The following is a 16,635-nucleotide window of genomic DNA, read 5'->3' as shown; positions in this document are numbered from 1 at the left end:
ACAATTTGCTCTGAAAAATTGTCTGACAGGTGAATGCACTGTTTGACTAGTGAGTCTAGAACACTGCTAGAACACTGCGCATCTGAGTTTTCGCTCGTGCATGATTGCGCGTCCATGTTTTTCGAATGGGTGGAGTCAGGGCCAGCGTTGGAGGAGAGAAGGTAGGACCTTATGAGTTGTGTATTTTCAAAATCTGCCGGCCGTTTTGCAAATCACATACCCCACCTTTAAGAGAAGTCACGGACTATTTTGCGACATGTAGGTGTCCGTTTACTGCTCTCCCTGTTCATAAGGTGACGGCGATACAGTATTTTGGATCAGAACCTGCAAGTGCATACTTCGTTTGACAGCGATGAAAAATATTTTTTTTAAGTTCAATGCCTGCGTGTGCAGCTTTTGAACAACTGAAGGTTTTGCCATTTTTCCAACCAAACAGGTATCAAAAACTAAAATGGCATGTTTTGTTTTACATGTAGGCTACATTAGACTAGGCCCCTACTAAATACCATGGTGTGCAATGTATCAATAAACCGCAGTACCATCTAATACGACAAACCATCGTATTAATACCATCACAATACAATGGTCCTGCCACAGGAACTTTTTTTTTTGGTATTCATGTTAATATTTTTACCACATTACCTCTAGGGGGCGCTATTATATAATGTAAATGCAAAAGTGATGGAATCCTTTGAAAAGTTAATATACTATACTTTCAAACAAAACCTCATAGGCTATTCCCGAATCATGCATTTTCGCATCTTACATTTTCGCACCTTTGAGTGTTCATGTCAGCATGTATTTAATGTCTTAACTTTTAATAGAGGAAATTTAAGAGAAAAACATATGCTAATAGTTATGTAGGCTTTTAATTACTGTCAAAAAGGTGTTCATGGTATTCTTTTTATTATTATTAATGGACTAAGTTTAAATTATGTGAGTGTTTAAGATCCTACACTTTCCATCTACTAAATATAGTATCTGTTGCCCAATGAAATATCCTCTCTTTTTGGGGTTGAGGCTGGTGGCAAGCACAAAGTTGGCTTACACATGCTATTTGGTTGCAAGACTGGTCAAGCATCTGGTTACTCCTACACACAGCCAACATGGAGAAGGATGAGTATGTGCAGTAGAGAAAGTGAGTGATGGAGAAAGCAAGACAGACAGAGAGAGAGGCTCCACAAACAGACTAACACAACTAACAATAATCAGCCTCAGGACACGGACACCCTTATCCACACAATCGGACGGACGGACGGACGGACGGACGGACAGACAGACAGATAGACAGACAGATAGATAGACAGACAGATAGATAGATAGATAGATAGATAGAATTAAACACATAGAGACGCCTGTGCTCCTAACAGTTCTCCATTTCACCACCAGAGTTCACTGTCTCCTTAGTAATAATTCATCTCCATGGTTACAGCCAGGTGACACCTGTTCAATGCTTGTTTGCCTAGTCACATGTTCAGATCAGGTAAGTAGATGTTTCCAATTGTTGTCATGCTTATTAAATTTTTGAACTTTCTATTGCATGCTTTGTATATTTCTAAATAATAATAATAAACTTTAAGTTTCCAACCCCAGCTTTTGTGTTATTATACGTAGCATACTGAAAAGACATGCAGGATGCCACTAATTTGCTTATGTAAAACAGGCTGCTATCACTACGTTACTGGTGCATTTCTTTTAAGAAATACAACTCTTATGCCAACTCAATTGAATTAAATAAATTCAATGGGGAATTTTAGTTTTATTATTATTTGGGGCATTTTAGAACAAAGACAATTAAGACCAGTGTTTTTATTTGTATTCTTCATATTTATCTCATAAGTGAGTAAGTCGCATTTATAGAGACCTACATGTCTGTTTCTAAGCTGTTTGAGATTCTGCTCACTAGCTATACACAATAGCTTCTGCAATCCTGGGGGGTGGGGGTGGGTGGGGGTTGTACTTGCTTGTTTTGATTACTGGAGGGTCCACCGGAATCTACGCCCCTGCTTATAATATATCTTTTAGACAATCTTTAACAGTAATGACAAGACTCATTATTTTAGTCACGGGGAAAATGGCATATGAAATTCTATTTCTAGGGATTTGACCCTTGGCATATTGTAAACATGCTGTACGTATTGCCCATTGTTAATGGAAAACACTGGTTTCAGCCAAAAAAAAAAAACCTATTGCATTATTCTTTATTATAGCCTTTGAGACTTCCCCCAAAGCTGACAATATGACATAACCTTCATCATGCAAAGCAGCACCACTACTGTGTTTAAAGTGCTGCCCTTTGGTGCATTGGTGCATGAATCTGCCTATGAGACTCCCTTTTAAAACATACTTTAGTCAGGCTCTGTGGTTAGGTGCATTCCACGGATGGGAGGATTCCCTATCTAGCATAGAAGGGTGTTGGCAATAAACTAAAGCCTCTGTTGTTAGGGCAACACTGGTATGACATGCAAAGGAGCAGATTTGTCTTGCAACATAACTAAATCATGCTGATGTGGATTGAATGGGAGATGGATTCCCTGTTCTATTCCTTAAACTTCGGTTGTCCTCAGTCACAATGCATCTGTGTAAAAACATCTGCAGCTGCAGTCTATGAACATCTATATATTTTTAAGTTAAAAAGCAGTGCAAATGTACTAACCAGATCCTAATTCCGCATTCAAGTTATCTTTATAATTTTATGACCCTGGGGCCTTTTTGCCTATAGCCTCTTTTGGCAACCTGAACCGAACACATACAACCTTAAGTCACTAAGAAATAGGTATGAAACTATATAGATGATCAAGGGTTTTCCACCAAAATCTACCATTAGTTAAGTTACAGGCATTCATTTGACAGTTTATAAAGTTCAAATGCACAAAACAGAATAAAGAACAAAGCAAGACAACAATCGTGACTAAATATCTGAATTCATATGAATTGATTTTTATTTGTAGTATTTAAATAACACTTACAATTTGGCCACATTTCTCAGTTAGAAACATATCCTTTTTGTCTGTGTTCAAGTTTATAGGAGCAACACAATGAAAATTAAAGGTGGGGTATGTGATTTTCTTTTTTGACCATTTTTTCAAAATAACTTGAAATCCTATTCCTAACCCACTTACTGGCTGTAAATTAGAAGCACTGAAATGAAAATTAAGCAATTTAATCATCTGTGGAACGGGCAGGACTCGAAAAACTCCAGCCAATCATTTTCAAGACCATCTAGAATCATTGGACAGAAAATGTGTCAATCAAACGGTCGTACCATGCCCCCCCCCCCACCACCCTGGCGCGCGTGTCCCGTTCGTGCGCATACTCAAAGCTCGTGACCCAGTAACAGGAAGCGATTGTATTTATGTATGGAGAATAGAGCTTTTATAGTGCTAGTGGGGTTGTTCCACATTTCTATGAATCCTGTTTTGAATAGAAGACCGCTGTACAGACGCCAGGGCTGGCGATGTTCTTTTTTTTTTTACAGTTATGAGAAAATCAGCTCTACACCTTTCAAGAGTGGTATGCGACCCCCTCCTCCTGCTGTGTCAACAATTTGCTCTGAAAAATTGTCTGACAGGTGAATGCACTGTTTGACTAGTGAGTCTAGAACACTGCGCATCTGAGTTTTCGCTCGTGCATGATTGCGCGTCCATGTTTTTCGAATGGGTGGAGTCAGGGCCAGCGTTGGAGGAGAGAAGGTAGGACCTTAGAGTTGTGTATTTTCAAAATCTGCCGGCCGTTTTGCAAATCACATACCCCACCTTTAAATAATAGCTATCCGGTTCACTGCATGTTTGCATTCAGAGAAATGTGTCGAATCCACTCAGAGTTCAAGTTCGCCATCTAAAAAACACCAAAAGTGAGACATCTTTTGGACAAAAGCAAACTCCTGAAGAATGCATTACCTTCTCCTGTGCTGTCATATAGAGTTTACAACAAATAGCCCCCATTAGGTTATTTTAATGTCAGATAATTTAATGTAATTCAGCATTCTTTAAAGTCCTCAACATATCCATTCAAAGAAAATAATGCAGCAAATGAATAAAACATGCTCACAAATATGCACACAAGAGTGGATAATTGCAACTACTTCACTACTACTATATAGTAAATGATGGAAATTGTCCTTCACATGGAAGCATAGATAGATAGATAGATAGATAGATTCAAAAACATTAACATGCATTAATTATGTTAAAATAATACCTTTACCGGGATTTACCTGGATTACGTAACATTGTGTGGTCTTTCTTTTGCGTGTAAAATTCGTCTCTCGATAGGCTACATGTCACCCTTCGCTGCATTTTCATTGGCTTTCTAAACGTCAATCAATGTTAGTCCCCGCCCTGACCGTGCTCACCTCACCGCGGAACTCAAAACACTGCACGAGAGGCTTCTGTAGACTTAAAACCTTTATCCACTTCCACCTTCCGTGTCACTCTCGGATTACAGTGTTTCGTCACGGATGTTTAGGTCTTGGTAACATTTCCTCGCAGCGAAGCTACCGAATATCTGGCCTCGGCAGGTAGAGGAAGAGGGATGGTGAGTCCGGTGACAGTCACTAGGTACAAAGTATATATGTGCTGATAAGGCGTTTTTTTAATAAGCAGACGAAGTCAGTGACACGACGACAGACCAGGCTCGCCATGCTATAACTCTGAACTTGTCTTGACTGTTGTGGTAGGCACTGAGTTTGTGTTCATTTTACGCACGAAATAATAAAAATATGCCTTTACGGATCAAAAAGCGCTAGCATGTTGTATTTTAAGGGAAGGTCATAAGATTAGGATGGTCGTATTGTAACTGTAATTCATAGTCACTGTTACTTTGCCCCTTAATCAAGGAAAACCTTCTTAAGACATTCTCATTATAACATATATGAAAGTGTGTGTTTTGTGCATAATTTCCAAGCCCGGTCAGAGTTTGTTGTCTGTTTAAATTCCACTGAGTACTTTGTCTCCTTAGAAACCTTAAATAAATAATTTTCTTCCACTGTCTACTACAGGATGGACTCATTGTTTCTCTATACGCTGATTTTCCTTTACTAAATCTGTTTCTTGTGTGATTGTTTCCAGTTGGCTTTGCATTTTGTCTGTTTGAAGAGGTTGAATGTTTTGTGTTGTGTGGTGTCAAATAAGGTGCTGCTGATCAGTGTGGTCAGAGTGTTTGGCGCATCGCGTTGCTGTGGAAACGGAAATTATTCGGAGCACCAGCAGACTTTCATATCGCGCCACAAATGCAAATATTGATGTGTTGCATTTTCATGCATAATCGATTTTGTTTTGTTACAACATTAGTAGCGTTTGTAGTTTTTTTACTATTTTTAAAAAGTGGGGAATTCCCCTCTGAATCATAAAGTAAACCACTTTTTGTGGTTTACTTTAGTGGGACCTTCATTGTATGAAGCTTAAGACTTTTGGGGGGTTTAAATGGGTTTGAAATGACTGAAGTGGCTTATGAGCTGTTTTAACAGGTTTTTCCCCAAATGCACAAATGCCATGTTCTCATCTACAAATATAGGCTAATACAAATAAGTGCTTAATGTCTAACAGACAAAGTTTACGTTTTAGTGTATGCGTGTGCGTGTGTGTCAACGTGCCCTTGTGTGCAACTGTGCCCAGAGTTTGTCAGTGTCACATGAAGATAATCTGTTTGAAGGAGACTTAAAGGAACAGACCAAAAAAAAAAAAAAAAAAAAATCTGTCATAATTTACTCACCCTCGTGTTGTTCCAACCTTAATATAGTAGCGGAACACAGAAGTAAAAAAAGTTAACGAATATCGAGGTCTGTCTTCTCAATGCCGTGGATAGTGCGTCACTAAAGGTGCACTCTTGTGATGTCAAAAATACCGGTACTTCGGTAACAAGTTGGTACTAAAATAAGAACGTTGAAACTTTACCAGCATTTTTGCAGCACCGGTAGTACCGAGCACTGACTTAATTTGGGCCCAGAGTGCTGTATGACTGATACACGACTGCTCTCGAATGCTCACACGTTTATTTGAGCAGGTGCTCTGTACTCTCATAACTCCAAACTCCACAGAAACATCCACGCTGTGTGTGATTTGAGATGACGGAGCAGAGCACTCAGCCACTGTGAAGCGCACATCACACGCAAACTTATAATATAATATCATTAAATCACAGCAATTAAACTAAAAGCTAAATGCCTTTAATTGAAGAAATTGCAACAGAAATACAAGAGATTACAACCGCATAGTAAAATGTAATATTCAATGTAGTAATAATAATGACTAATAAGTGTAATAGTAATACAAATAATAATAATAATAATTAAGCATATATAACAAGCAAGAGTGCTTTTGTACTGTTGTAAATGTTTGGTAAAAAAAAAAAATGGTATCGGTACCAACTTATGAAATGTATGTGTCGTATGTGTCGTGACATTTTAGCGATAATCGCCTTAAAAATATTGCAATATCCGATTATATCGTTGTCACAAACTCCTTTGTGTTTGTCCCATCACCTTCCCGTTATGCTTTGACTTGCACTACACTTCCCATGATGCACCTCTTTTATCTCACACCTGTTCCCTATCCAGGATCCAGCTGATCCTTGTTATGTCTTTAGTTTTCATTTGTATATAGCCCTCATGTTTCCCTTAGTCTTTGTCAGTTCTTAAGTTGTTTATTTGTTAGCCTGTTAGCATATTTATGATATTTTAGCCAGCAATCTGCTGTTATGTTTGTTTTCCCGTTTGCTCCAGTGTTTTAGTTTCATCTTAGTTCCTTAATAAATAGTTCTGCTATTGGATCCACACACTCTCATCTCGTCCTTTCCAGTCACGTAACAATCGTCAAATCCCCAGCCGAGGGTCATTGAATATTTTTCCTTTATTGATTTTCCTTTCTTAGACATTTCTAAATTCAAATTGCACTTTAAATAAAACTAAAAAGCTATTAAAATAAAGTGATCAAAAAATCCTATATAACCACCTCCCCACATCCAAACATTTACAGTCTCCAACAGCCCCATTTGTCATCAAGAAAGTATCCGTCAATGACAACAGGTGGAAAATTACTAATAGCCTACAAATTAAGAAATAAAACAGGGGCCTGGTAGCTCAGCAAGTAAAGACGCTGACTACCACACCTAGATGCGCAAGTCCGAATCCAGGGTGTGCTGAGATGACTGCGCTCCAGTAAGGCTTCCTATGCAACCAATTGGCCTGGTTGCTAGGGTGGGTAGGGTCCCGTTGAGTTAACCTCCTCCTGGTTGCTATAATGTGGTTCTCGCTCTCGGTTGGGCACGTGGTGAGTTGTGCGTGGATGCTGTGGAGAATAGCGTGAAGCCTCCATACGCGCTAGGTGGTAGCGTACTCAACAAGCCACGTGATAAGATGCTCAGATTGACGGTCTCAGACATGGAGTCAATTAAGACCAATCCACCATCTGGATTGAGGCGAGCCACTACGCTACCACAAGGTTTGGGCATTCCAAATTGGGGAGACAAGGGGGGAACTAAAAACAATTACAAATGTAAAGATAGTAATAATAATCATAATAAACAAACCTAATAAATTATCTTGTGTTCTCAAAATGATGCTGACAAATGTGTTTGTTCTTATCGCATTTGTGTTTTTATTGCGTTTTGGTAATACAGTTAATGCTGCCTAAAGAAAAGGAAATTGAACACAATTTTAGCTTATAGTAAACATGTCTTGTATTATTTTATGATTTAATCACTTTCGGGTGATAACTTTTTACATGCATGTGTTCCATGAGACAGGTAGCGCTGCATGCCTCTGAACAAACAGTGAACACAGGCATTGACAGCTTTTATTTTGTCTGTTCTTAAAAATATAATAAAGTGTGTTTCTTCAAGTGTGTATTTGTGAGTGTAACGCAGTTCAATGGAAAGGAGGAGGCGAGAACCGGCTTGTCAATATAAATAATATTTTAATGATCAACTTAAACAAAAGACAAACACACACACATGACGGACATGTCCGTAAACGATCTCTCTCTCCTGCACCATCCTCCGCAGTCAGGCTTTATCCGTCTCGGATGCTTGATTAGCCTGATAAGGGACCGGGTGTGTAGAATCACGACTGTCAAAGAGTGTCTCAATCGGCATCAAGATATTTGTAAGATATCGTCGATATCTGATTATGACGTACTTTCGCCCAGCCCTACACTCACATGTAGAGGAAGACTCCAGTTGTATCAGTAACCTTAAAAAAGCAGTTTTATTCTACACGGAGAGGCCCCCCTCATGGGGGCTGCCATGTTGGGATCACATGACTAGATGAATACTACTGGCTTAATCTTAGTTACCGCCCTGTTATTGGAGACTTTAACTTTTAAAGTAATCATTTCTGACTGTGGTGTGAATAGGGAATTTCTGCAATGACATTGGTAACTGAAAACTGTTTGTATGATGCTGCATCCATGCCCCTAGGTGTCAGTGTAAGTCCAAGTTCGTAAAAAAAGACTATCTGGTCCAATAACACTGGTCCGTTGTGTGTTCATGAGCACTCTGAGAGGAGCATTTTCAGTCACTTGAATTGCTTAGCCCAAGGGATGGGATGATATGTTATCTCGTGATGCGGTTTGCCATATGAGGCTCACGATTCAATATAATCTTGATTCTTTATAATAACACAGTATCACAGAAAATTTTGTTTATGTGGAAAAATGTTCATGCAAAATGCACATTTTAACATCCCATCAAAATAATGTTCTTTAATACACAATATAAATACTCAAATTCAAAAAATAATTTCTCATATACATTTTTCTTTAAGATAAGATCACAAACAAATTAACCTTCAAAAATAGTGGGCTACATTTACGCTGATCAAGAGCATTATTTATTTATTAATAATTTGTTTGTCATCATTATTGTAAACACATTTTACAATAATACAAATAAATATACAAATTCTACATTCTATCAATTAATACGATATCAGGAAAATGTTTTAATAATAATGATATGAGCTGTCAATGTTTAAAATAATTTAATAAGAAATGTATTAAGTAATTTTATTGAGTTTAGATTCATTTTTAATACATGTGCTAAAATGGTACTACATTTACATTTATGCATTTGGCAGACGCTTTTATCCAAAGCGACATACAGAGCCCTTATTACACGGACAATCCCAAATCAACCTGGAGTTAAGTGCCTTGCTCAATGACACAATGGTGGTGGCTGTGGGGATCAAACTGACAAGTGCTTTAGCCCACTATGCCACCACCACTCCGTACTGTCACTTTAAGAATTCAGTATGTATCTCACAGACTTACAGGTACAGGTGTTCCGTTTTATTTATTAACAAAAGATACGTCTTTTTTTAGCATATCTGTGCTATTTGAACCTCGCGGCTTTAACAACGACGCGGCTAATGTATGGATTTTTCCAGCTTTCAAATTTTATTTAAAAAAAAAAAAAAAAACATTCTGTGACGTGCTCAGTTTTTTGGCGGCATGAAGCTTTCATTAGACCAATAAAATTGCCGAACGGGTTAAGGTCAAACAACTTTTTTGTTTACTGTTTAGATTAAATCGAGCGCGCTCAAACTTCCCATCATTCTGATTAGGGTAGTCATTTTGTCACCCTCAAGACACGGAGAAATGCATATGATGCAGCTTTCACGTTGTAGGCGATTGATCTGGCGGTTGGAAAAGGAAATAGAGCTGCTGCACGGGAGACGTTGGAAACAGCAGCGTGATGAATTGACTCAGTGCAAAAAGACAACTAAAGCTGAGGCTATTCAACTCCGACACCGAAGGAGATGACTTCAGTGGTTTCATGTGCACAAGAGGAGGAAGATAGTGACCAATGACTTTCTTGCTAGGCTACTGTTTACTGTTGGCGCATAGAAGACCAAGAATTGAGAAACTTTATAAAATTGATTGTAAACATTGCTGTAGCCATTAAAAGCCTTACCTGGAACGTCAAGTGCCCTGCTTCACGTGTCCTTCTTGGGAAAACTGTCACACTGGCACCAGTGTGACAGTTTTCAGCACTTGATGTACGCGCCCTTACCGCTTTTCTCTCCCGGACGGGCGCTTGACCACGCCTCCCCTGCCACACCGTGTTTCGTTAAAGCCTATTTATTTTTGTTTCAAGCCGTGTTTCATTAAAGCCTGTGTAAAGTTCATTTGTTTCTATGTACCGGTAGGCACCTGCGGCTTATAGACAGGTGCGGCTTATTTATGTTCAAAATAATAATTTTTTAAAAATTCAGTGGGTGCGGCTTATATTCAGGTGCGCTCAATAGTCCGGAAATTACGGTACATTGGTTGTTTCTCAAATCTATCATATGCCTTCAGAAGACTTGAAATATGACGCACAAGCCGCATATACTTTTTTTTGTAGGTATTTATAAAAAGGATTCCCCTTTGTGTTCCACATAAGAAAGTCATATGCCTTTGGAATGACATGAGGGTGAGAAAATGATGACAGAATATTATTCATTTTTGGGTGAACCTTTACTTTCGGGGGGGGGGGGGTGTTTTTGCTTTCCCACATTTTCATGTTGATTCTGATGGTACTATGACACATGAGGTCGAGCAGTCCCTATCTAACCAATACACTTGTTTACTTTTTAGCTTAAATTGCCCCTGTGAGATAATGCTTCCTAAATCAGATAATGTGGTTTAAGGTTCCACTGACATAAAGCGTCTATCGAAGACCTCAAGGGTTACGTAGATATATGAAGTTATTGACTTCCTCTATAAGAACTGAAAAAAGAACATCCTCTACAATAAACTGTTCATTATGCATCAAGGGACAAGTTAAAACCCGTTGATGCTCATTGACCCCACCCATGGGCCTGACTTTACTTTGCTTAAATGTGTTTACATTTGCTATATAGTGTGCTATTCAGAATTGTCATAATTTGTCAACATTATTAACTTTTTTTTTACTAGACTATATAGTAAATGTTAACTAATTTAAGCAAAGTGACATCAGTTCGGGGGACACCTCCGATGAGGTTTTATTTGTTATTACTGTTACTTCTTTAAAGCGTTGGTGCTCTTGGTCCCACTGTACACCTACAGCTCATTTACTTATGACTAAGTTATGTGGCGTTAATGATTGACAGGCATTATGTAGGGCCAGTTCTGATATTTTGTGCATACATACACCCACATTCTATGTGTGTTTTCACATAAAAGTCAGGGTCAGAAATATCAGTTTTCATTGAAGTGAGCAGGTTCCATTCTCTTTGTTTGCCATTACAACTAATTCTGGTCATACTGTGTTAACCTTCAACCTGTTTACATTATAGGTTACTCACCCTCATCAGACAAGACAATTTGTGCTCAATGTCAAACATTAACAGTTTACCATTCTATAACAGAAACCTTGCTTCAACTAGCATTTTTAGACAGATAGTTCCAACTCTAAAATCTGATTGGATAAGCCCATTCAAAGCTATTGATACATACACTGTGACCATACATCCATTGCATTCTACATTAATGAGCCAAGTTGATAGAAACCATTAAAAACCTAGTGATTATTATTGTCATCAACAAATGTAATTATATCTTAAATATCTGTGTATTTTATCATAGTTCTTTTGTCGCTGTTTTATAAAGCAACAAGACACTCAAGACTGTGCGTTACAATGATTTTAGCAACCTGGTCTCATAAAATGACGTTATTACACCTACATTATTTACGTGGCTCGTTGTGTATATCACAGCAGTTTCATGGTGAAATCACGTGTAAAACAGCAGATTTTCAGTTAGTAAACACTTACTTTTCACCCCATTCCTCACTCAGTGCAATCTTAAAACATCAAAAGACTTTTGGCATTAAATTTCACATGTATCTGCTGTTGTCCACAAATGGATTGAAGTGTAAGCGCATTTGTGATTGAAATGTGTTCTGATCTGCTTGTCCTGATCTCAAGGTAGTCGGGGATGAATTGTGATTGGATATCAGTGTAATCTAAACACAATCTAGCCATTTTATCTGCATTTACAGGGCGACGTCACACAAACCCCACCCACTATCGTAACGCCCCTTTTCTCTTTAAAGGCTAATGTCTAATGGCAGACTAAAGTTTATCTTTCTGTTTCTCCTGTTTGCAAGTGTTCTTTTGTTGCTGTCTTTGCCCTTTAATAAAATATTTGTATCTCTTTTACACTTGAATAACTGCTGGATAACAATAAAAGGAGCAATAATGCAGTCCTCTCGATTATTCTTTCCTACCAGTAAACGTTTAATGTCCAGTACCCATCCACAGGCAAAATAATGACATGTGACGTGTTCTGTGACTGTCTATAAGTTAGGAAAGAAAAGGGTTAAAGGGAAACCCTGCCTTTGTGCATTTTCATATCTTCCTGCCTTTCTTTTAAAAAAAAATGCTTCACTGAAAGAGACCCTGGGAGTGTATGGGACAAAGCACTTATTTTGGTAGAGCTTCCCTAGACATTTTTAGTATATTGCTGAAGTGATTATTGTATGACTGAGTTTTACACCTGGGTTCTAGCAGCTCATTTCAACTGAACAGAGGAAATGTAAATAAACTTAAGTATATATTCACAGCCTAGTATGCAGGAGAGTTCCTGGTGGAATGTTTGTAGTGTGTACAAATTGGGGGATGCAAAACCACAGGAATTCAATTTTCCCTGAACACCAACTTGCACTCCCACACACGCCCACATACCTCAGTCCAACGTTGGAAAAGTCTGGCAATGCAAACTAAACAAAAATCACACTGGAGTTTGGAAACCATGAGCTGGTTGGAGTTCTACTGGTATTTACACAAATATGTACTCAAACACACAAATTAAAGAGAAGCCAGCAAATGACCTTGAATGTTTGGAAACAGCATGTGTGTGTGTGGTGTGTGTATATGTATGGAATAACAACATGTTTATCCTCAAGCTAGAGCAGCTCACATATACAATTGGAGCTTTTGTGTATGCAGTATGTCCATTCACCATAAGTTTGCCCTGGTGGCTCTAGAATGTCTCTCTCCTTCCATCTATCTATGAGCGAATTCCATTCAAAAGTGAGCATCACTTTGCCTAGTGCCTCCTCAGTCTGAAGGGCAGACACCATTGCAAGAAACCCAGCCTGATCTAATGAAAATTAAGTGAATGTGGCAATATGTTTTATTACACGTAACGCGGCAGTTCCAATGTGAAATGTCCAGTGTGGTGCTAGTTAAATGTTCACCTGAAGAGATTTCAAAGGGATTTACTTACCTTTACTTACCTTCAAGATTTACTTACCTTTAAGCCTTCCCAGATGTGTATTACTTTCTGTCTTCAGTAGAACCGAAGTGAAGATGTTTATAAGCAGATTTTAGCTCAGTTTGTCCATAAAATCCATGTAAATGGGTGCCAGTTGCTGACTCTTTGATGGTCCAAAAGGCATATTTAGGCAGCATAAAAGTAATCCACATATACAACAGAGAAACGAATGTCACGTGAGAGTTATGTCATTTCAAACAGAAATTCAGTGCTGGGCGGAAGCAACGATTTAAAGTAAAACAAATGTAATTATCAATTTGTTTCTACACCAACCTGTTTGCTACAGAGGACATTAATTTATCGACTGGAGTCATGCAGATTACTTTTATGCTGCCTAAATATGCCTTTTGGACCATCAAACTGGCACCCATTTACATGGATTTTATGGACCAACTGAGCTGAAATCTGCCTATAAAAATCTTTACTTCGGTTCTTCTGGCTCACGTGTTGACTCACATGCTCTTCAGGATTCATAGCTCTCTTTTTGTTTTAGGGTTTTAGCAACCTTTTTTTACATTCAGACTTTGGTACTTCTACAGTTTTGGATGTTGCCAATTTAATGGAGCACATTGAGTTAAGATTAATAGAGAGACGAGGCAAAGAAAAGTAAACCGTTTACTTTTAAACAAGCATGCATGTGTACAGATATGAGTGTGAGCATAACATGGTACACAAAAATGGGTAAGAATAAAAGAACAGCATGTCCCAACTTTAGGACATGCTTGCCTGTTCAGTCAAAACATTGTGTTCTGAACACACACACACACACACTCTCTCTCTCTCTCTCTCTCTCTCTCTCTCTCTCTCTCTCTCTCTCTCTCTCGCTCTCTGTTCTGTTGCACTCTGACAGATTTAACACTCAAATGTGGCTTGCGTTCACACAAAAGGCTCCTTTTTTTTGTTAATTCATTCTAATTATTATAGACTAACCCAATCCCTTACCCTAATAGAAATCTTGTAACAATCTTGTAAATTTAAAGTGTAGGCAGAACTTGACCCATGCATGAGTGAATAGGACATTAATCTTACAGATCATAGAAAATCTTTTGTTTAAACACTCGTCCTTAACACTTACTTAGTTTACTAATTTTAAATCGTGACTTGAACTACACGTGTGTTCTTTGCCACAGTTGCCTTCGGCTTGCTCAGTGTTCTAAATACAATTACTATTTACTTATTGAATTATTTATTTTAAGGACTAATTTGCAATCACATTTTTATCAAGCAGCACAATCTTTAAAAATGACAGATATTACAACTTTGTTTTTTGTCAAAACATGATTTTCTGTAAAGCTGCTTTGAAATGTTGTGTTGTGAAAAGCGCTATACGAATAAAAATTACTTGACTAAAATAATGTTTTTGAACTGAAAAAAAAAATGATGAAAGCTCTTTTTCATTTATAGGATGAGGCAAAGCAAGTATTGCATTACATAGTATTATTATTTTAGTATTATGTAATGCAATGCTTTAAGATTTCAAGTGCAGCCTATACTTTTCTCCTGTTTTGTCTGCCTTAAAGCTCTTTTGCACTTTTTTATCTGGGTCTCTTTCGCCCTCTGCTGGCCATCTGATGTACAATAATGTGGGTTCTTTGGTAATATTGTGTTAAGTGATTTGCCTGTTTTTCTCTCCACAGTAAGTTAATTGCAATATGAGTTCAAAAGAGCAAAATGGACCGGTTTCTCCAAGGATGACATCACCCATGCCCACCTCACCAACCATGACATCATTACCTCAAAGAAAAGAGAGTAACTCCTCAGGTGAAGACAATAAACAGGTAAGACAAACTGCATCAAATCTTCTTTAAAGTGACCTAAGAGAACTTTATTGATGGGTGATACAAATATGGTTGTGCATGCTGTTGAATATTTTACTAAATAAATTGGACACAGTTGCTGGTGTTATCCTTTCTCTGTTTGCACTGATTAAACATCTACATCAGCTACATACCCTCACTTAATTTCTTTAGGACAACTGGGAGTTGGTTGAGGACTTACGGGCCTTGACAGGAAATATTCAGAAACCTGAGAAGCAAGAGGGTTTGCTGCTGAAAAAGAGGAAGTGGCCAATGAAAGGCTGGCATAAGGTGATCACATGACAGAAGCATTCAAAATCTGTTATTTGTTTGTTTATTTGTTGCTTTGGATATTTGCGTTTGACTTTCTGTAATACTGTCAAGCCAATATGAACGATATTTTCCTTTAAAGAGATAGCTTCCCAAAAATGAAAATTCTGTCATCTTTAATGTACCCTCATGTTGTTCTAAACCTGGATGACTTTCTCTCTTCCATGGAACACAAAAGGAGATCATTCACACTCAGTCACCATTCACTTTCATTCCATTAATAAAAAAATTGCAATGAAAGTGGATGGTGACTGAGACTAACATTCTACATTCTATCTCCATAGATGGTCATACGGGGTAGGAACAAGGTGAGGAAATGATGACAACATTTTCACTATCCCTAGTATAATGACACTTTAATAAATATTTCACTTAAAGAGCAACATGCAGGTTGAATTTATAACTGAATTAATACTTTATATTGTCTGCAGAGGTCTTTTAAAAACACATATGTAGAAATTACTAATGAAATCTCATTTGATGTAGAGATTTTGATGAAAATGTGCTAGGCTCTGGAATACGCCTTTCCCGCTATCAACGCGTCATATGACGTAGGGCGAGGCAAACAAAAGAGCTCGCGGTCAGCTCTCATTGTGGGTGTTGATGTAGTTAGAGCAGTACAGAAAGTTTTAGAGAAGCCATAATGGTAAATTATTGTGTTTGTTGCACGAATTCCAGCCTGTCAGGACATCGTGTCCATCATTTTCCTTCAAGAAAAAACAAGGCTTTTCGGTCTTGAGTGCGTTTTGTGCAGGTGAAGAGAGCAGACTTCACTGCCGCGTCTGTTACCACACACTCGGTCGTTTGTGGCGCACATTTCACTCCGGAGAATTATCGACCTGGAGATTTGTTGGAGTCTCGGATGGGATTTCGGAGTAAGGACCACGTGAGGCTGATTACTGATGCTGTTCCCTCGGTGCACTCGATGGAATCAAGTCCACCGTCAAAGTGTACACCGGATTTTGGCGCGGGCTGGACTGGAGGACAAAGTGCTAACGTTAGCAGACATTCTGTGCAATCTAAAACGAGGACTTAGCAGAGTAAGTCTTACTTTTAATTATTTTAACTCTTAATTTGCTCATAATTATAGGCCTGTGGGCCATCATAGGCATGTTCGTCCACACCGGAGAACTCTGTTTCTTCATTCAGCATCCATTGTAACCTGAGCTTGAACTTGACCAGACTCCTCGCCCATCGTCACTTCCGGTTAATGCTTTATAGACGCGAAGTTATTTTATCACAATTTATCTCAAAATATCGTTAATGGCTAA

The 16,635-nt window shown here is 38.3% G+C and overlaps 1 protein-coding gene across 6 annotated transcripts in view; it reads left to right on the top strand.

Annotated features, from left to right (window-relative positions):
* Nucleotides 1-16,635, top strand: part of LOC127650617 (oxysterol-binding protein-related protein 3-like) — a 32,268-nt gene continuing 15,633 nt past the window's right edge. The window contains exons 1-3 of one of the 6 annotated variants that reach the window (XM_052136137.1): nucleotides 1-161; nucleotides 14,876-15,016; nucleotides 15,209-15,325. In XM_052136137.1, the coding sequence (XP_051992097.1) occupies nucleotides 14,891-15,016; nucleotides 15,209-15,325 (243 nt within the window). In that variant the 5' untranslated portion in view covers nucleotides 1-161; nucleotides 14,876-14,890. Of the gene's footprint in view, nucleotides 162-3,604; nucleotides 3,693-4,373; nucleotides 4,560-4,616; nucleotides 4,675-14,875; nucleotides 15,017-15,208; nucleotides 15,326-16,635 lie in introns of those variants that run through there. The other 5 variants (XM_052136136.1, XM_052136138.1, XM_052136133.1 and 2 more) reach the window with 5 other exon arrangements.

The sequence above is a fragment of the Xyrauchen texanus genome, chromosome 10 (genome assembly GCF_025860055.1).
Source record: "Xyrauchen texanus isolate HMW12.3.18 chromosome 10, RBS_HiC_50CHRs, whole genome shotgun sequence".
Lineage (NCBI taxonomy): Eukaryota > Metazoa > Chordata > Actinopteri > Cypriniformes > Catostomidae > Xyrauchen > Xyrauchen texanus.
The sequence above is the reverse complement of the archived record's forward strand: the minus strand, read 5'-3'. Positions and strand labels throughout refer to the sequence as shown.